The 22,365-nt window shown below is 33.8% G+C and overlaps 1 protein-coding gene across 6 annotated transcripts in view; it reads right to left on the reverse strand.

Annotated features, from left to right (window-relative positions):
* The window catches only part of CDH18 (cadherin 18), a 627,896-nt gene that overhangs the window by 175,076 nt on the left and 430,455 nt on the right, over positions 1 to 22,365 (reverse strand). For all 6 annotated transcript variants that reach the window (XM_032470371.1, XM_032470358.1, XM_006178333.3 and 3 more), the window contains one exon: positions 9,954 to 10,073. In XM_032470371.1, the coding sequence (XP_032326262.1) occupies positions 9,954 to 10,073 (120 nt within the window). The remainder of the gene's footprint in view (positions 1 to 9,953; positions 10,074 to 22,365) is intronic.

The raw sequence follows: 22,365 nt of genomic DNA on the forward strand, positions 1-22,365 counted from the left end.
GAACTCCTTTGAAATAAAATGACAATTTAAACTTCCTATGGGTCAGATTAATGAAGAATCTGGAACATTTAATTTTCTGTTTCAAGTTGGTTTCTTTTTGCATAGATTGGAAGTAACTCCCACACTTCCTCAACCTTCAAAAAATTCTGGTTCCTCCAGAATCCTGTGTTTTGTGCAAGACAGGATTGGCAATTCTGTTCTCCAGCAGTAGACTGAAGACAGCAAACTAATAGGAGCTAAAATTGGGCTTTGGACCTGGCAAGCAGAGGAGAAGCTTCTTCCCTACTTCTACTTTTCAAACCAGGAAACTTCAGAATACTGGCAACAGCAGTTTTCTTTCCACACTGCATGGGATGGGAGCTTGCACTATTTATTTAAATTTTAAAAGACAGGTTTATTGCAAAAATTTGGAAGAGTTAGGCACATAAGACCAAAGAAAAAGAGAAACGAGAAAGGGAAAAAATAGAAAAATAAATATTCTTAACAATCACAATATAATTACCATTTTCTGATTCAGATGTTCAACCTCTCTAAATTCAATAAGTAAAAGATAGGAAAATTTTTGAAAAATGAAATAGTTACGGTAAACCATGGTAATAACACAAAATGAGAGTTAGTATTAGAAACTGGTGTTATATTGGAAACCACCCTCCCCAAATCATATTTCATTTTTATTAATATAGTGTTGTCTTCTATATGTCACATAATGTACTAACCATTATGGAAAATACAAAGATGAGTTATGGAAATTCTCAAGAAGTTTGCTTTCTAGGAATTCATTTTTCAATTATATACATATAAAATGTGTTGGTTTTCTTTGTGACTTTGCAACTCATTAGTGATTTTTTTTAATGATAATGCCCCCAAATACTTAATTTTCTAACAGTAGTTACATGTTCATTTCTGGCATTCATTTGAGAAAGATCCTAAATTAGAAGGTTACATGTCTAACAAAAACAGAAAAATAAAGAAAGATGTTTATAGAAGACTAAAGATGAGGCACATGTTAGAAAGTATAAGAAAAATAATAGTTACGAAAAAATGAAAGTCCCAGTGAAAATAAATCACTTTTTCTACAGAACTTTCATAAACTTAGCTTTATACTTAGAGTTAGATAATGTATCCCCTCAATAAAAATAATAAGAAGCCTATTTCCCCGTGTAAGGTGCTATTTGGGACCCGGATTGGAGCACAACAAAAACATGGTCCTGTTCACACCTTACAGGAGCTGTGATGATATCACTTATATGTGAAATCTGAAAAAGTTAAACCTGTAAAAAACAGAATAAAATATTGGTCACCAGGCGACAGTGGGGATGGGAGGATAAGAGTGATGGTTTTTGAGAGTGCAAACTTGTAACAACTATTAAATAATCCACAGAGATCAAATGTACAGTATAGTGAATGTAGACAGTACTCCTGTACTATAATTATGTGATAAATATCACTACATCAGCAATCATATTATAATAAGTAAATGTTTTAACACGGTGTACACCTTAAACTTATGCAATGTTACATGTCAAATTTATTCAATTAAAAAGAAAAAAAGGAACTCTCAGAGTAGGAAAGAAATAACATATGGGCGAAAAAGGAGTATTTGCTACGTTTGATGAGGTCTACAAAAAAACGAGGTGAAAGATCGACAAGATTACTTCTCACTGAAGAGTACTGGGAACCAAGCAGACTTGTAGGAGTTTGCCAGGGAAGCATAAGCCACGCTAGAGTAATAGTCTCAGTGGAAAAATAATGCACAAAGCATGCTTGGCGTAGCTGGAAAGTTTAACAGAAGATAGATAGATAGATGATACAAACAATATTATCCTAAGGCAGTCTAGATTTCATTTTAAATATCTAAGATACTTGATGAGGGAAAAATCTAAGGACACCAGTGGGTTTGAAGTATACTTCATTCTGGGGCAGGGGAAGAAAGTAGCCTCAGAAAAAGCATAAAGGGATGGGGGTAACGGAATTGCCTTCTGATTGCATTCCATAGATGATGCTTATTCAGGTTTAAAGACTAAACAAGGCAACTGGAATACTTCCCATGATCCATCTATTCAATTTTCAAACATTAATCATCATGCAGGTAATATATTTCTCAGGCTAATACCTAGAGATCTGAGATATCAACATATCAACTCTTGGCATTTTCCTCAACAGTTACTATTGAGGAGAAGGATACGTAGACTTACGTTACAAAAGAAGATAAATCTGTTTTTTTTTTACCAGGAAGATATAGTATAAAATATGTTATAATTAACCAACATCAATTCCTATCATTTACTATCAATACTATTTTATAGTCAATGAGATTATTTGTTTTCCCTTCCTAGGAATAGCTGGTCAACTTTGTTACAAAAAGTTGGTATTTGTGAAAAGCAGGTTCAATCGGCTTTATGTCTTTGTTTTCCTATTTAACAGCTTTATTTAAGTTTAATTTACATACCATGGCTTTCATTTAAGTGTCCAATTCAAGCTGATTTAATTGTATGGATCCAAGGCTGCACAAATAGTGTAACTAACAAGGAATCCTAATCTATAATTTTGTTTCATGAGAATTATGAGCATCACAATTAAATTCAATAGATATTATTAATTCTGTTCATGTCAATCGGACATGATAGATCCTAGTTACCCAGGAGAAGAGCTATCTGACTTCTCTAGTGCCTACAAAATACTTTGCTACTTCTTGATAATAGTAATGTTTCTTTTCAAATAAGCATTCTCAATGGAGTATCAGAGAAAATAGCCTCTGGTTCCATTCTCTGATCTCACAAATATCAACCATTAATATAAATTCTGATATTTAGTTGAAGTCAGAGTGAAAAATTTCCCTTTCCAGTTTAATATTGGCACCAGAACCATGAAATCACTACTCAGGTCCAGAGAGCAGTGTGTCATCTGTGGATCATGGATTTTGGACTGAGAGGAGTGAAAGTTGTCTGGGGAGCCTGCTCTACACCTGCCTGGGCAGTGCATTGTGCTGTCAAGGTGATTTATTGGCACACAAAGCACATTTCACCAAGATCCAGCTATCAGCATTGAATGTGTCTGTACATAAAAATAACCTCACCAGTCACTACACTGCCAGCCTTTTGCTCAGCAGTCTTTGGCTTATAACTTTCACTCTGTGTGCTTGTAGTTGTGTGATCACAAGACAGCATAGCTACCATTTTTCCAATGATTACATATGTGTTTAAATTTGGAAGATTGAAAGACCAAAGGACGAAGTGTTGGAGTCTGTATAGAGATGTCGAAACTTTCCTAGAAACCCCCAGTGGTCTTTCCTTTATATGCCACTGGCCAGAACTGGGTCACAAAAGCTATAAGTAGGTTGGGAAATATAGCTTTATAACTGAGTTATGTTGCTACACTGAGAAAATCAGAGTTCTGATAGCATCAGCAAAATGAGAAACCAATATTGAGTGGACAACTATTTGTGCCCATTATCATTCATTAATTATTTCTTAAATGCTATAGAAAATGGACTTCTTGTATTATTAATCCCCATATACTCTGCTGCAGTTCAGGAACTGTTTAGAGTTCTTCCCTAAAGAAGACAAAGCATGACAATATTTCTTTCAGTAAATTGACAATATGGCACAGTTTTCAATTAGTGCATTCCATTTTTCTCTAAGAGAAGCAAATTCTTTAGCATTGAGATTATCCATTAATATTTTTGTATATTATGTAGTCAACCATAGAAAACATATTTGAAAATGTATCTATAATTATTTGTGCATACAATTATTATCATTGTTATCATATGAATTAAAGATGGGCTAAGAAGGAGAAAAATTGACAAGACATTCTACTGTGGAACACTCTATCTTCTGCAGATACTGTGGACCACAGCTAAATACTGTAACTTCTTAGTTATTAGTAAATATAAAATATTGCTTTGGGGAAAAGAAAACTATATTCAAGTAGATTTTCATATTGAATTAAGAAAAATTAATATTCAAATCCATAAAACCTTTAAAGATGCTTTATGTCTTTTATCCAAACATACACATTGATCTCTTCCACAAAAAATTCTTTTTGCTCATTTTCGAAATGAAATAAATCTGAAGAGGTTAAATAAAGTCAAAATTGGTGACATATTTAATTACATCATGCAGACTGAAGAATGTTACAAATCTTGTTTTCAGTTACATCCTAGGAAACTCATTTAAGCCTTCCGCTAAGTGCATTTTTATAGCTGATTGACTTCTACTACAAGATGTTAAGAAGAGGTCGTTTTGGGAATCAAAGTTATTGTTAGTCAAGACCTATGCATTAAAGACAATTAATTCACAGCAAGCACACCATTTTGCCTTTTCTAAAGACACTATTCTGAGTTGGGACAGTCAATTCTAAAGATAAAACACTGACTATTTTGTCTAACTTATTTCCCTTTAAGTAATCATTCCACATTTTCTAAAAGTATATTTCTCTCATTAATAACATTTACAAAAGCAACTTCGGCTGAAGTTTCAGAAAAGAAATTTATATAAAATTAAATAGTGGAACTCTCACTTTTTAAAATGTATAGTTATTTGGACTAAAAAATCTTTCACACAAAATCATTTTTTTTTCTATTTTATATAAGACTATCTCAAAGTCTGATTATGGCACACTATGTCATAATCTTGGAAATTCTTCTCAATCTTAAAGGATAAAGAGCAAAAATGACAGAAATTGACTGAGTACCTACATTTTCCCAAGAACTGGACTAAGAACACTGCATTTCTTTCCTCATAGAATAGGTATTATCATTATAAATATTTATACAAGGAAACAGGTGCATAAAATTTAAGTGGCTTGATCAATTTTCTATGCTACAAAGTACATTCTGGGGTTTGACCATGAAGTATTCCCAAGTCATTTTGAAATTAAGCTTGGTGTTTTGGAAAAATAATAAATACGAATTACTTTACTATATTAACTACACTGGTACATGACTAAATTTTTCTTTCATAGGAAGGCCAATGAAAACTTTATTATATTTACAATAATGCCTTGAAAAAATAAGTAGTGAATATTATTTGTGCCGTTAGAACCAACAGACATCAGGAGGTGTAGTACATTTCATTTGATGTCAACTATTCTGTTTCCTGTGGAATGGATGTCATTAGTGCAGAAAGGTTTGAGTGACAAGAGATTGGAAACCCAATATCTATCATTTTTTTAACATCAAGTTGCAGAAACCACTCAAGTACTAAAATGTGCCAGAAGTGTTAAAAGATCTGTATGCTCTTGGTATATAATTAAAAGATAGCCTGTTTAGTCTTATTATTTGTATATCTTTGAAAATTAACTGTAGAATTTATCAACAGAAATGTTTTTAGCTACGATATTTTCTAATTAAATATCCATTTTAAAAACTAAATAGGAATGAAGACTGCATGAAAATCGATATATAATTTAAAATATTAATTCACCTATATGAAACTGCATAAATGTCTCAATAGTTCTTATTAGATGTGTGACTAAAAACCACTATGAGTACCATTTACACAGATACACGAACCCCATTATTGACTACTGCTGATTTAATGTTTCATGTTAATTTTGGTGAAAAGACCTGGTATTCATCATTGCTAGCACTAGAAACAATTGTAAATAAACCTTAAACAGGATTTTGTAAGCCCGCATATCCCTATTCCCCTGAAATCAGGTTTTAATCCAGGTTTTCAAGTTTCCTGAATTGATCATCAGGAAGATTCAACACACTTCCACGTAAAATAGGCAAGGAATAACTTAACACATCCGTACCAGCTCAAAGAACAAGAAGTAATCTGTAAATTGTTGACTATGAAACAGGTAGCAAAGAAAACCATCAAATGACTATAAACACCATGGCCATTAAGAGATTTGCATTCTCAGATAAAAACTTCACACCTACCCTTTGTGAATCTTCCATTCCATTTCTAAGACCCTGGAGAGAGACGTGGTAGATTTCTGCTTTTGTCTTTGACCTAAGTCAAGGGAAGGGTCCTTTTACAGCAACCCAATCGTGAAGTTTCTGCTATAACTACCTGACATAAATTCTGTAGTTCCCAAAGAAGCAAAGAAGCCTTGAATATACTGATTTATTTTTAAAGCAGCTGACATTATATTAACTGGAGTAGGGTTGAGATTTGAGTTGTGTTGATAAACAACCATCGGCCCAGATTTCTCTTGACTTTGGTTCTCTGATCACTTTATATGGCTTTCTTATTTGGCTACCTTCCTCAAAATGTCTTGCTTAGGGTTAGTTTTCATGAACATTAAAATTGTTTCCCCACTTAATAACTCTAAAAATGTTTTCTTGCTGAGTTAAAAATCAATAATATTTAAGTAGAATTTATCATCATTAAGCCTACATTATTATAATTTTTACATAAATCTGACCAAAAATATAATACAGCTTTTATATTTCATTATCATATCCTTTATTTTTTCATGGTCTTCTGTATCTTTCAAATAGTATTTAATGTTAAAATATCTCTCTTGAATGGGTATTCTTCTTTTGTTTTTATGCATTAAGCAAGCATCATGGAATAGTTACCTCAACAAAACTTATGCCAAACATAAATTATTCGCAAGATTTTTGGTTCTTCATATTGATTAATGGAGTTCTAGTAGAAAGCAATACATAGCTTATTAAATAAATTGTGTATAGTATGGTAACTCAAGAACTACACGATTCTTTTCTCTGGATCCATCAATTTACACATAGTTAATATAACAGAAAGCAAGACCTCATTGGCAGCTTGTCATTGAAAAATCATCTGTGAGCTGGTCTTGAGATGAGTTAAGGCCGTGGGACCCAAGGCCACGACTACAGAGCATGTTTGTAGTACGCAGTAAATAATTGCTCCACGCATGCATCAATTATAGAAGATTTAGAACAAAGAAAATAGAAGTACGCATGTACTAGAGATACTCTGTAAGCCTAATGAACAAAGAAACTCAGACTGCGCATGTGCTGACAGAAAACAGATAAAAGCAGGACAGGTGCATCATAGGCACTCACCTCCCTGTGGCAATAAAGTGTTGTTAACCCCATGGTGTCTCCCGCTGAAGTCTGTCCGGCGGTATGACAACTCCTCGTACATTTTTTCATTGGGCCGCTCACCTCCTAGAACCCCATGTCAGCCTCCCTCGGCTGACAGTATCAAAACTTAACTTTTAACATAATGGAAACAAGACAATTCAAAGTCTTGACCTTACACATAAGCGCTCATAACTGAGTGAGTTTGGCACAAAACTCCTGTTTCACCATAATTGGTCATTGAAAGTACTAATTGGAAATGGTATAATATAGTTATGCCAAACGAGAGGACAGAGTTAAGGTATTGCTATTAAAATGTACATTTAAAGTAACTACTATCCCAATGCTTCTTATACAACATCCCATGTATAGTGACTGATTCCTTAGTTTTCAGTGTTTGTATGTTTTCACTCCAGTCATTTAAAGCGCAATTTCCAATAAGCTCATTCATTCTGAGGATGTTTAACTGCATTATAATAGGTCTTTTAAACTTAAATTACCAAGAAATTCTTAGCTTTGAAGACAATACTCAGCATTTTGTTTTATAATCTCTCTTAGAACTTTCGACAGAAAATAGTCTGAGAGATGTGCATACTTAAAGAATCTTTATAGTAGGACATAGACTCCCATGATGCTTCAGCCAGTGTGATACTGAAACTAAAACATAACAACATGGAGGCTTACATTTCATTCAATAAATTATTTTGCTTAAAGAAAGGAGCAAAAAATTGCAGGAGCAAAGGTACTTTCTCAGAGCAGTACTTGAATAGCTCTAGGTTTCAGATAACATTTTATTTGTTTGTTTACCGAAGTATTAAATTAACCTACAATAAATATGTACAACCAATGCAATCTTTATTTAAATATTATGTTGTCTATGTATTTGCCTCACTGAAACACAGGGTACAGCAGAGGCCAAGACTTGTCAAATCTTATCCACAGTGGCTTGCTTTATTTGTCCAAAGTAAATATGTACACCTACACACATACACACCTGTATGGACTCACATCAACACATGCAAACATTTAGACAGATACTCAGACATATGCAAACACACAGAATTGGTATTTGTTTTTTAACAAGTCACAGAAGTCTGTAAGGAGTTATAAAATGCATATAAGATGTCTATATCCTAGCATGTTCTATCAAGTAAATACAACATTTATTGATAAATAAACATTTGGTTCTCTGTAAGGACAATTACTTGAGTAAATTCTTATATGTGTGCATGTGTGTGCTTGCATGTGTGTGTAATCCTAAACAAGGTAATGGAAGATGCATATTTTTAAAGTAAGAAATATACATCTTTCATAAATAAAACAAACATGGTTATTGGGAAAATATTTAAAAAATGAGCAGCACTATTATCAAATAATGAGGTAGCTTAAGATTTTCTATCACTGCAACGGCAATCATATTACCATATGTAAGTGCATTAAATCAGCAGGGTGTACCCCTTAAATTTACAGTGTTATATGTCAAATATATTTCAATAAAAATATTTTCAACTAATTCTAAAGTCTCCTGCCAGGACAACAACATATACACATATATATGTATATTTTTACTCCAGAAGTTTGATTACTAGGTTAATAATCATTTTATTTCTACATCTTTAGTAATATGTTGGTACTGCAAGAACTTGCATATCTCATACTCAGTTTAGGTTACATTGAGTTATTTATTTTTATTATCTCTCAATTTTATTTTTATTTAACTGAAATATTATAATTTAATCTATAATTATAATGCAAAAATGCACATACATATGTATGTATATTCTTTATTTAAATATCTATTTCTATATACCTTCTTTATTGTTTTGTAAGTTACGGAAATTAAAGGGTTAAGCAGTATGTCTGAGATCTATTCCTGCCCAGTGTACTCAGGGGCTGGAGCACACCAGTGAAGGAAAGAAGGTATCTTCTTGTAAACGTGATAGTGACAACCCTCCTAGCAATCTAATGGTATTAACTACTGGAGAATGCTTGTCCATAGCATCTTGTCAGTTGGATGTACCTCATTATCTAAGACAATGGTTAATAAGTCTGGAATCTGTAGACCTATTCAGGGTTCCCTGAAAAATGTGTTGAATGTTACATAACTGTATCAGTATAAGGAGATATTTATGACCAGATGCGACTCTTCTGTGTTAGTTACATTGATGTGCCTTTTACCCGAAGATCTCACATGTTAACTGGATTCAGAATGCATGAAACATGACCAGAAAGGATCTAGGAAGCTGCTGGAACATCCTGGACCTCTCTCTACTTCATCTGAGTCTCCTGATTTTGGATATCCTTGAAAGTATTTGTAAAACTTGAAACATTTCTTACTGAATAGTTGGCTACACTAAAAATGGGTTTATATTTAGCCTTAGCCAAATTGGTATTAACAAATTGTAAGACCATGAGCTTTTTGTGGATTTTAGATTATGCCGCTATACCATAATCCTATACTGCATTATTGAGTATCCTTCATGATCATTTTGGCATCTCATAATATATGATGATTATTCTGATCACAGAAAAATAGAGGAAATAGAGCAGACTTCATATTCTTCTTTAAAAAAAGTTTACATGTCTTTGGATGTATTCTCAGTTAATTTTGTTTTCATTACACAATAATTGAGGGCTGAAGAATTATATAATACTCTGTTTTAAACTGATAGCACTTATTTAAATGTTACAGATATATGCAAAGGTAAGAAGCTTTTTACTGGTATGGTTATAAATAATGGATAATCAAATATTAAGGAGAACAGTTAATGTATCTTTAATTATTCAATCACATTGTTTTTGAAAAAGTGAGGACATTTTAAAATGTGCTACAATAACAATGTCTAATGTAGAAGAGTACACAGAAATAAAAGCATTGCTTTCTTTCATTGTAACATGCATCTGCACACGAATTATCCATAAGTGCACTAACCTGTTTTAGGATCTACGGAGAAGTAGGGCTGTCCCTGGAGGATACTGTAAACCACCCGGGCACTGTTTCCGTAGGTGGGGTCATCTGCATCAGTAGCTGTCACCTGTAGAACAGAGGTACCTGTGCATTCAGGAAAACAAATTTTAGTGTGTGACGGCATTAGGCACATGAGCTATTTGTATACAGAAAAAGGTCGTGCTGAAATATCTCTGGAGAGTGATAATTTCTTATATTTCTTCGATTTATCTGTCAAACATGTTCTTCAATTTCTTTCCCTGACACCAAATGTTCTAAATGAGGGCCCAAAATGGAATACATGATTTCAGATATTTTAATATAGTTCTTATGTGCTGGTACCATTGTGAATGGTCTCTTTTAACTGTCACATATTCAGGGTTGGTTGGATCAATGCTCAAGAATCAAACTGTTATTAACTGATGGGTAAAATCAAAACTATTCTGAGGGTATAAGGTTGGCCTTTGGACAATGCTGGGGTTGGGGGACACCAATACTCCACAGGGTGAAAAATCCGTGGATAATTTATAATCAGCCCTCTGTATCTGCATCCTTAGATTCAACCAACCACAGATGTTTAGTACTGTAACAATTACTATAGAAAAATTCGTATATGAGTGGACTCACTATTCAAACCCATGTTGTTTAAAAGGTCAACTGTTTATTGCCTGCAACATAACTACTCAGAAAACTGAAGGTGGGGTGGTTTGTGATTAGGTAGTAGGGTGGCTGCATTGACATTAAATCATCAATGTCATCAAAACAGCACATTCAAGTCATTTCCTATCATCTATGGAAATTTTTATTTTCTTACAAATTTCTTTTCATTTCTTACATAGACTATCAAATGAGTCTCCCAACTTGTCTCCAAAGTTCAGATCTCACTCCTTTGGCTCTTCTACACAGTACCAATGAAATTATTTTCTACAAGGGTATCAATATACCTATCACAGTGGATTTTTGAAGATTAATAATTTAATCTGTTTAATTATTTAGGTAATTTAAAACCTTTAAAATACTATATTTTAAGGTACTAAAATTAGTGGATCTATTATGCTGGTGTCTTTATCTTTACACCTTTTAAACACAATTTGCATAATTAGATACATCTTTATCATATTTCAGGTATTCCTAAATGAGAACTGATTTAAGGATAACATGACAAACATCTATTAAGGACTATACAACTTCACTGTAGAATCAGTAGTTAAGAGCTTTCATTTATTCATGAAATGTACTTGATGGATCATCTAATAATGATACTTGATAGTTTATTCTGGCTAACTAGAAAACTTCTACCTACTAATTTGGGTTATGTTTCAAATAAAAATATTTCCACAATCAAGTGAGCCTGTATGAAATTTTACTTTTATTTTGGTACTGGGCTATGGAAGTACTGACATTTTTTATTTTTAATTTTAGTAATTAATTCAATGATTTAGGTTTGACACACCTGTTAAGGGTCTAATAGCTGCTTAATTATAGCTTTACTTCCGTGTTGAAATTCAGACACAACTGGAAGCAAAGCTTGTCCTGTACCTTCAAAGGATCCTAGAAAACTTAATTGAGTTAGGAAGCCAAGTTTGCAGATCATAAATATACAGCAGACCCTCTATATATATGGTTCCACATGCACAAATTCAATCAACTACTGATCATGTACTATGTTTGTGATCCACAGTGGTTGAATTTCTGGATGTGGAACCCATGGATATGGAAATAGAAGGCTAGCTAAGGGACTTGACCATCTGCAGATTTTGGTATCCGATACTGAGGGACGACTGTATATAGATTTGTAATAAAATGCCATGATTTTTGCCTCTAAGTAGTATTTTTACAGTGAGACGTTAAGCAAACATATAATTAATAACTATGCAGACTGAGAAGGAAAGAGCTGACTGTGTTATATCCAAAAGGTATTTCTAATTGTGGATAATAAAACACAATAGTGGTATCAAATTCTAGTGAGAAATTAGGCCACTCATACACTGCTGGGGAAATGTAAGTTTAGCAGATTCTTCAAAAAAACAAACACACATTTACCATATAACCCAGGAAATCGTATTCTTGGGCATTTATGTTAAAGTAATGAAATTATATGTTCATATAAAAACTTATTTACAAATATTCATGGCCACATTATTCTTAGTAGCCCCAAACTGGAAGCAGCCCAGATGACCTTCAATGGGAAAACGGTTAAAAAAAAAAATGGTGCATTATTGCCACGGAATACTACTCAGCAGTAATAATGAGCAGACTATTGATATATGCACCAGCTTGGATGAATCTTCAGGGAATTATACTCAGAGGGGAAAAAAACCATCCCAAAAGATTATACCCTATATGATTCCATTTATTTAACGTTCTAGAAGTGATGAAATTTTACAAGTGGATGACAGACTAGTAGTTGTCAGGGTCTGGGGGGAGAAGAAGTGGAAAGGGGGTGAGTTTGATTATAAAAGGGCAACACAGGGATCCTGGAGATGCTGGAACTGTTTAGTATTTTGATTCTGGATACATGAACATGCCCAGGTGATGCATTACATAAAACTAAACACAAACATGCACACAGGTAAAACTAGGGAAATCTAAAGAAGATTGGTAAGTCATTTAAATAACCTGGTTATGATATTGTTGTAAAGAGCCTACCTTGGGTTTGTGTGTGTACCAGGGTTTTTCTCATTTATCACACTACAATTTCTGGCTTGATAAACTTCCCAGTGCTACTCACATGTAGACTATCTCTTTTATTATTAATATTATGATTATAGAACATTAAGAACTTTTTCTGTGATGTCTTAACACTTGCTTCATACTCACAGTCAACTTTCCAACTTGTTTAGTAGGTAAGATACTTAGCAAAAATGTTGGATTAGGAGGCATTTTCATTTTGTTCCTCATTGAAAAAAATTAAAATCCATAGTAGGTACCCAGATCAGACTCTTAAGTGTAAAAACCCAAACTGTGGTGAAAAAATTATAAAATATACCAGTCAAATCTTTGATCTTATAGGAAAAATGCTGATAGTACTGCCTATAAGAATTACTAGGATTCAGGAAAAACGGTCTAGATAGAAAGTGGTAAAATAATGGCCATCTTTTAAGAAACCACACTTACAAAATCCTCAGGTTTTAAAACTTGCTCTGGCCTTACAACAGTGATTTAGGTCTAAACATTTTTAATGTCTTGATGGTAGCCCCAAAGCAACCATTCCACGGAGAAAGCCAGGGAAGGTAAATAAGGCCAGATCACACGTCATTTATGGTGACAGGATGCATCACCACATGTAAGGAAAGGAGTGCTCTGCCTGGCTTGAGCTGTCATTAAAGTCCAGGCTTGTTAAGTGAAAGCTGAGACACAAGAATGACAAGTGACAAGTGAAATAAAGAACACCGAGAAAAGGAGAAAGGAAAGAAAGAGAGGTAGTATAGTGGTGTTGACTAAGTGATGGTTTAAAGTAGCAAAAGGAAGTGAGCAGAGCAGAAAAGAGTTCCAGGGAGAAAAAGAAAATATACTAACTATCTACCCAGGTCGAAAAGTATGGTCATTATCAATTACACCCAGCCCTATGCAGTTGGTCTCATGGGTACCAGGCAATTCTATTTGTGTGCAAAGCAAAGAACAGCAAATTACCCTCTACCACTGTAGTTTGGTGGCATCTGAAGGCATCAGCCTGCCACTTTGAGTACTCAGATTGCTGGCAAAAGGAAGAAGAGGTATATGAACAGCACAGCTCAACCAAAAGTCAACCTGAATACAGCGGGAGTAGTTAAATAGCAGGGGTGGAAGATCAATCCCTTCACCAACTGTTCAGAGATTCTTTACCAAGGAGAATTGGTAAGGAAGTTTTAGACCAAAAGGAAAATATATAATTATCTTGCTTTCTTATTTATTTGAAGCTTTGATGGGAACATTTTAAGAACCATGGGTACTTTTGGAAGTTCTTTTACATTAGGAAAAAGAAGCTTTTTTTTTTCATTAAAATATATAAATCATAAAAACATAGAACTCTGTAGGGGTTGTGTTATGAGTTGAACTGTTTCCCCTCAACGTTCATATGTTGAACTTCTAAACTCTTGTACTTTGAGAGGTGACCTTATTTGGAAAAAGGGTCATTATAGATATAATTAATTAAAATGAAGTCATACTGCAGTAGGTTGGGCCCCTACTCTCATATGACAGGTGCCCTTATAAAAACAGGAAATTTGGAGGGACGCAGACAGACAGACACACGCACACATACAGGAGTACATTATGTGAAGATGAAGGCAAAGATCAAGGTGATATTTCCACCAGCCCAGGTAAGTCATAGGTGGTCAGCAAATCGTTAGAATCTAGAGGAGAGGCCTGGAAAAGAGTCTTCCCCAGAGCTTTAAGAGGGAACATGGCCTTGCTGCTACCTTGACCTCAGACATCCAGCTTTAGGAACAGTGATACAATAAATTTTTGTTGTTCAAGCTACCCAGTTGGAGGTACTTCGGTACAGCAGCCCTAGCAAATGAATACATTGTGTTACCATTGCAGTGGGAAGAAGTGACATTTATTCTCAGAATTTATAGTTGTTCTTTAACTGACTTTGGACAAGAGTCTGAAGTTACAAGCCAAGAAAAGAACGATGAATCATATCTTAAGCTGTTTGATGCCAGATAACATCCATACATGAGACAAAATCAAAAGTTAATCTCGCAAGTAGATAAAATTAAACTAGGTCAAAATTAGTGGTATTTGCTTTTCTTTTGACTATTAGGCATCACTAGTGATCTACCTGTTGGTGTTTCTAGGTAAATGAATCAGTCATGTTGGTCATTTTAAGGAAGAATTTTTATTCCTGGTTAAAAGTTTAAATGAAAAAGAATTATCAGTATGGATACATCTACGTCTGAGAAAATTACCCCACACTGGACAATTCAGTTCCTTTCTTCATGTTATAGGCCCTCACTGCATAAATAGTAGAAAAGAGAAAATTATTATCCTCTACAGTGCTAGATTTCCAAGGAAAAATATATAAAGTGATACTTAAAAATCCACTATTCCACTAGAATGTCAAAATAAGAATCTAATCTTCTCTTGAAATTATTATAGATGGATTTGGTCAATAGATACTAAACCAACAGTCCCTCCCTACATAACTGGCTTCCAATCAAAGAAAAGTTTAAAAAGTGCTACATAAGCTTTCTCAATTTTTACAACTGTTTCCATTAAAAGCAATAACCACAAACATATTGCATTTGAGAGTTTCACTGGCTATTCCGTGTACAACATTTTCATGTTAAATAGTTCCTATGGCGTACTTTTAGCTAACCCCATATTAGGGATTAGAGCTTCTCAGCTGATGTTTTAAACAAATCTGAAAAGATTCAAGCGCATAAAAAAGCTTTCAAGATATCTTTTCTGCAGTAAAACTTAAGTCTTGTTTCCCTTGGGGACTGCCCTGTGTCATTCTTTTCACTTGGTTTCTTTTTGTACTGCTGTTTTATAAACAGCACACATTTTGTAAAGTTACATATCAACAAGAAACAGAGTGAACTTTCTCGAAAGTCTCTGAAGACCAATTTGAAATATTTAATAAGGCATTTTAATACCAAGCAAATATTCTCTGAGGTTGCAAATCATTATGCATGACTTGTCAGGGTTCACAGCTGTGTTAAAATCTCAAGTGAATTAACATTGAGCAAAAACTGAGTAAAAATAAGCTGGAGATTTATGAAGGCTGAGAGTATCTGAAGGAATCTCTTAGGGCTTAATTCTCAAATGATTTTTCCAGGGACTGTGAAAAAGCAATAGTCATCAAGATACAACTTAAATTTCATTCTACACTGGAGGACTGTAATTTCACCAACAGAGCAATAACACAGTATTCCAGTCATCACATAATTTGATAAAGCTTTGAGTATTCACCCAAGAGTTACTGGATTAAAACAACAACAACAACAACAAAAACCTTTGCAGGAACACTTATGAAATATCTGGGAAACAAAGAAAAAAATCACTAACATATAATTGTATACATTAAATCACAGCTATTGTGACTTTCTGTATACTTTCAATTAGATCCTTTTTATGGAACTACCTAATGTGAGATTTGACATTATTCAAGTAAATTTTATATCATGTCCCTTAAATGAAAAAAATAATAATTAAGGAGATAATATATGTTTAGTGACAATGATGTAGGGACCCCCCTGCTGTATGTCATTTAATTTAATAAAAAGATAAACCTACTGAGATAATTACATTCAATGACATTTTACATTTTGAGGTTTAAAAAGTTTAAATAGTTGCCAATTTGAAAATGTACATTTCAAGAGTGGCTGACCCTATCTGTTTTCTTTTTTTTTTTTTTTAACATTTTTTTATTGATTTATAATCATTTTACAATGTGTCAAATTCCAGTGTTCAGCACAATTTTTCAGTCATTCATGGACATATACACACTCATTGTCACATTTTTTTCTCTGTGAGTTATCATAACATTTTGTGTATATTTCCCTGTGCTATACAGTGTAATCTTGTTTATCTATTCTACAATTTTAAAATCCCAGGCTATTCCTTCCCACCCTCTACCCCCCGGTAACCACAAGTCTGTATTCTCTGTCTGTGAGTCTATTTCTGTCCTGTATTTACGCTTTGTTTTTGTTTGTTTGTTTTTGTTTTTGTTTTTTAGATTCCGCATATGAGCGATCTCATATGGTATTTTTCTTTCTCTTTCTGGCTTACTTCACTTAGAATGACATTCTCCAGGAGCATCCATGTTGCTGCAAATGGCATTATGTTGTCGGTTTTTATGGCTGAGTAGTATTCCATTGTATAAATATACCACCTCTTCTTTATCCAGTCACCTGTTGATGGACATTTAGGCTGTTTCCATGTTTTGGCTATTGTAAATAGTGCTGCTATGAACATTGGGGTGCAGGTGTCATCCTGAAGTAGATTTCCTTCTGGATACAAGCCCAGGAGTGGGATTCCTGGGTCACATGGTAAGTCTATTCCTAGTCTTTTGAGGAATCTCCACACTGTTTTCCATAGTGGCTGCACCAAACTGCATTCCGACCAGCAGTGTAGGAGGGTTCCCCTTTCTCCACAGCCTCTCCAGCATTTGTCATTTGTGGATTTTTGAATGACGGCCATTCTGACTGGTGTGAGGTGATACCTCATTGTAGTTTTGATATGTTACATTCCTTCCATACACTCAATTGTTCCATCCAGTCGTGATCTGTCAAGTGTCAGCAGTTACAGTATCTTCTGCCTTTGTCTTGTGTGTTTCCTTGGTAGTATGTAACGGCAGTCCAGATGCATCTACTTGGAGAGAGGCAGCATTATAGCTCACACTCCCCACACACATCATAGCCAAAGACCAAATCAGTAAATATATTTTGGGAGATGAAGGTGTGTATGAAATACTTAGGGAGAAGCAATCTCCAGATACCGGCAGCAACGTTGGGCTCTTCTGTACCCTTACAGAATGCTCACAATTCTCTTGATTTCTGTACAGAGTAAATGGCTGCTGTAAAAAGTTACTGGACTATCATATTCGCACCAGTCTTACATATCTTCTAAATAAATTTGCATGTTGCTCTCACATTAGTTTCCTACCCTGTTCTGCTCTGTTTGCTGGAACCTAACACCTGTCATTGACATTGATTAGTGTTTCCCATGTCCATGCACAGAAGCCCAGCTCCTGGGGTCAGGTAACACTACCCTCCCAGCCTCAGGGATGCTAACCTTCTTCAGAGATTGCCTATTTCGTCCACTATTTGGCTTTTCATTTCTCCTACCATTTTTGCAACTCGTCCCACAGACTCATTCTACTGAACTAAATGGCAGTGGGTTTGGTCTTCCTGATTAAACTCCAAAGCATACAGAAGGCATTTATTAACAGGCTTCTTCCCAACTATCCTTCAACACTTTTCTGAATAATGACCATACTTTACCAAATACAAAGATTAGGTTCTGTACTTGATTTTAATATAGTTAGTACTTTCAAATGAGAATCTGTGTGTTCTTTACATTTAATAACTTAAAATTATTTAACATATTGGAATCTGACAAAGCTATCATTTGGAGGGTTGACTATTGCACGTAAAATTTAAAAAAATGAGACTTAAGGGGTGAGATTTTTAATGAGAAGGAAAACTCATATATATATACTCTGTTTATCTATCTATTAATTTATAGATAAATAGCATTAAACACTTCGACACTTTTTAAAGTATTCCCTAGTTTAGCATATCTGATAATTAAGTCTGCATTACTGCTAATTTTATATCAATATTCTTATGAAAAGTTAGAATTTGTATCTACAAGTTGCTTTAATGTTCACTCTTTGGAAAATATTCTATTAAAAAGTAAAACTTATTAACATATTCAGCATTTTTCTGGATAATACACCATTATTTCAACTGAATTTTCATTCAATAATAACAACAAAAATAGAAATAAAGCCTAAACCAATGAAACTACTACCAAATAGAATATTTGACAGAGACAGAAATATTTTGTCCTATTTGATCAGAAAAATTGTCAATAAAATTACAGAAGAATTTAATAAAAGATTATAATATATATGCTATATATTATATATACATACTGATGTAAATATATGTGTATTTATACACACACAGACAACTGACATTCACTCATTGACTTCAATCATTGAGGAAATAACTCCAATTTATTTTTTAACAGTTAGCTGAAAAATTGATTTTTAAATATTACAATAGCACAGTCTATATATTTTAAAGAAACCTAAAATAAAACAGAACAGAACAATATAAATATAAGGTTAAAATCTTCTTTATGTCTCAGACCCATACCTACTCCTGCCAGATCCACTGTTCAAAAGTAACAGCACTTTCTTTGTCTTGATACTTGTTTTTTCACTATAAATTTAAATTTTCTGATTTTACCATAATTGAAAATATTCACTGATATCCTAAAATTAAAGATGAAGAATGCATTGCATCTACATTACCTCCTAATACTTCTCCCCTACCATGAAATTTTAATTACATTATTAATTTTAATTATACTAGCATTGATTTTATTATTATAGATAAAATATTTAAGCCCCTATATCTTGCTACATTGATTTTAGGCAGCAGATATTATGCCCCTAATGATTTCTGAGGAAACATACACAATTCACCATTTTTTCACCTTTGATTTTTGTCAGTTATATATTTGAGGTCATTGTGGTTTACAACATTTTATTATGTCCTTCCTCTAAAAAAAAAAAATAACTTTTATATTTTTCCAATGGTTTGATTTGAGAGACTGAATATACAAAGGACAATGGCAAGACCATGTGTAAAAATAGAACTCTGACTTACCACCTGCAACAATCAGTTCTAGAAACCAATCCATTATCTACAATAACCAGCCCAGGATCCAGGCTACTCTATGTAAGCCAGATTGTAGGAAATCAAATCACTCTCACTAGCAACAATCCAAAAAGTCAAATAATAACAATCAGTCTCAAATGGCCACAACCTGATTAATAACTTCCAGTTTCCCTAATTTTTCTCCACTTTCAACTTAAGATCAATCAGATAAGGCAAATTATGCATCCTTAACCAATCATGTAGCATGAACTGCTTCTACTTAACCCACCTACAGATTCCCCATATCAATGACCTCCAATCATAACATTCTTGAAGCATTTCCTTTTGTCCACTATAAAGCTTTCCCATTCGCCTGCCTGCCTTCAAACCTCTAGCAAAATACAAGTGATAGAGCTTAACTCGCTATAGCAAACTCTGAATAAATGGATTTTGCCTGTTCTCATTTGGTTTGTCATAATTTATTTCCATAAGTTATACAAAACTGAGAAGTAATATGCACTATTTAATTATACAAGAAATTATTCTCCCCAAATCCAATTAATGTGACTTGAATAATTTGAAAAGATAAAAATGCCTTAATTCTAAGCTTTTGTCCACAAAATGAGAATTTTTAAAGTGTCAAGATCAAATGACTTCAGAATTCTTTAACGTGATGGCACATTTTCTACTCATTATTTTCTATATCCAATATATTCTTCTATCTAGAAATAGTATATGGGTTTTTTTTTTTTTGCTGATGTTAATAATAAATATTTCTAATGCATAAATACACTATATGTCCATACTACACAAAGTGATATACAGAGTCAATGCAATCTCTATCTGAATCCCTAAATACCTATAGAAATATAAAAGATCATGGATAGTAAAAGTGAGCTTGAACAAGAACAAAAAAACTGGAGGCATCACACTTTCTGATTTCAAAATATATTACAAAACAACAGTAATTAAAACAGTGTGGTGTTGGGATAAAAACAGATATACCCCAATGGAACAGAATAAAGATCCCAGAAATAAACCAAGACATTCTAGGTAACCACATGCAGAATGAAACTGGACTGTTATCGCACATTATATACAAGAAGCATCCCCAAATGGCTTAAAGACTTAAGCTTAAGACCTGAAACTGTAAAGCTACTTAGAAGGAAACATAAAGAATGCTTCCTGACATTGGTCTTGGCAATGGTTTTTTTGGATAGGATAACAAAAGCACACATGACAAAAGCAAAAATAGACAGATGGAATTGTATCAAACTAAAAAGCTTCTGCACAGCAAAGAAAACAAGCAACAGAGTGAAAAGGCAACATTTAAAATGGGAGAAATATTTGCAAGCCATATATTTGAAATGAGTTACTATACAAAATACATAAGGCTCTCATGAAACTCTACAGCAAAAAAAAGAAAAAGGAGAGAGAGAGAGAACACCTAAATAGATATTTCTGAAAAGAAGACATACAAATGGCCAATGAGTAAAAGTGCTCAACATCACTAATCATCAAGACAATGCAAATCAATTGTACAATGAAATATCATGCCACACCTGTCAGAATGGCCATTATCAAACAGATAAAAGATAAGAATTGGCCAGAGAGTGGTGAAAAGGGAACACTTACTCACTGTTGGTGGAAATGTAAATTGGCACAGCCATTATGAAAAACAGCATAAAGGTTTTTCAAAAAATTTGAAAAAGAACTACTGTATGATCCTGCCACCCCACTTTGGTGAATGTGTATGTATTAAATATATAAAATGAGACAAAAGATATGATTTCATTTTAGAGGAAATAAAATCACTATCTTGAAGAGATATCTGCACTCACAGGTTACTATTCACAGTAGCCAAATAGAGAAACAACTTAATTGTCCACTAACAGATGAATGAGTAAAGAAAATGATATAGATACAGATATATTTCAACTTTAAAATAAGAAGGAAATCCTGCCATTTGCAACAACATGGATGAACTTGAAGAACATTAGACTAAGGAAAATAAGTCAGATACAGAGATAAATACTGCCTTACCTGGCTTATATGTGGAATCTAAAATATTCAAACTCATAAAGCAGAGAGTAGAATGGTGGCTGCCAGGGGCGGGTGTAGGGAAAGGAAATAGGGACATGTTCGTCAAAGGGCAAAAAGTTATAGTTATGCAAGATGAAGAAGTTCTGGAGACTGAACATACAGCATAGTGACTACAGTGAACAACACTGTATTGTATCCTTGACCCTTGCTAAGAGGGCAGATCTTAAGTCTTCTCATCATGTGCACATACACATACAGAAAATGGAAGGAGGGCAAAAAATGGTAACTTTGTGAGGTCATGGATATGTTAATAAACTTAATCATGGTGGTCATTTCACAATGTACACATATATCAAACATCAAGATGTATACCTTAAATACATGGAATTCCTATTTGTCAATTATACCTCTCAATAAAGCAGACAAATTAAATTTTAAATAGAAAAATTTTTAAACGCATTTGATGTTTCCTATTTTAAGTAGGAATGCTACCTCTTAGTAAGTGTGGCTGAATGGGCTGATATATTTGCCAGGCAGGTCAAGGATTCTTGTGCCCCTAAGGGGATGATTGGTTTGCATCAAAAGAAGAACCTTTATGGTAAGAGCTGTTTTATTCTTTTGCTTACTGGTAAGAGCTGTTTTGTTCTTTTTTATTCCTCTGTTATGTGGATTTTTTGCTTTACTGGGAACTGTTTTCTGCTTCATTCTTGTGCCCCAATGCCCCTATGCCCCTATGTGATCCATCCTTAGACAGAAAAAAAAAAATCAAATATTTTACAGTATAATAAAAATACATTTTATTTGTATGCAAAGAAAAGGTTAAAAAAATTTCCTTGTTATGAAATCTTTAATTTAACAGTTGCCCAGGTGACTTCCCCAGGTCCTTCCCTGAGTTCTTGTATTTGCAAGGGCTTTTGGAGCCAAATTATTTTCACCTTCAGTGTTTGGGGCTATAAACTTGATCTGTCTCTTTCCTCATTAATTACTTTTTAATGTTTTCAATGCTCTGGAATTTTCAGAATCTCTTATCCACA

This window comes from Camelus ferus, chromosome 3, assembly GCF_009834535.1.
Source record: "Camelus ferus isolate YT-003-E chromosome 3, BCGSAC_Cfer_1.0, whole genome shotgun sequence".
Classification (NCBI taxonomy): domain Eukaryota; kingdom Metazoa; phylum Chordata; class Mammalia; order Artiodactyla; family Camelidae; genus Camelus; species Camelus ferus.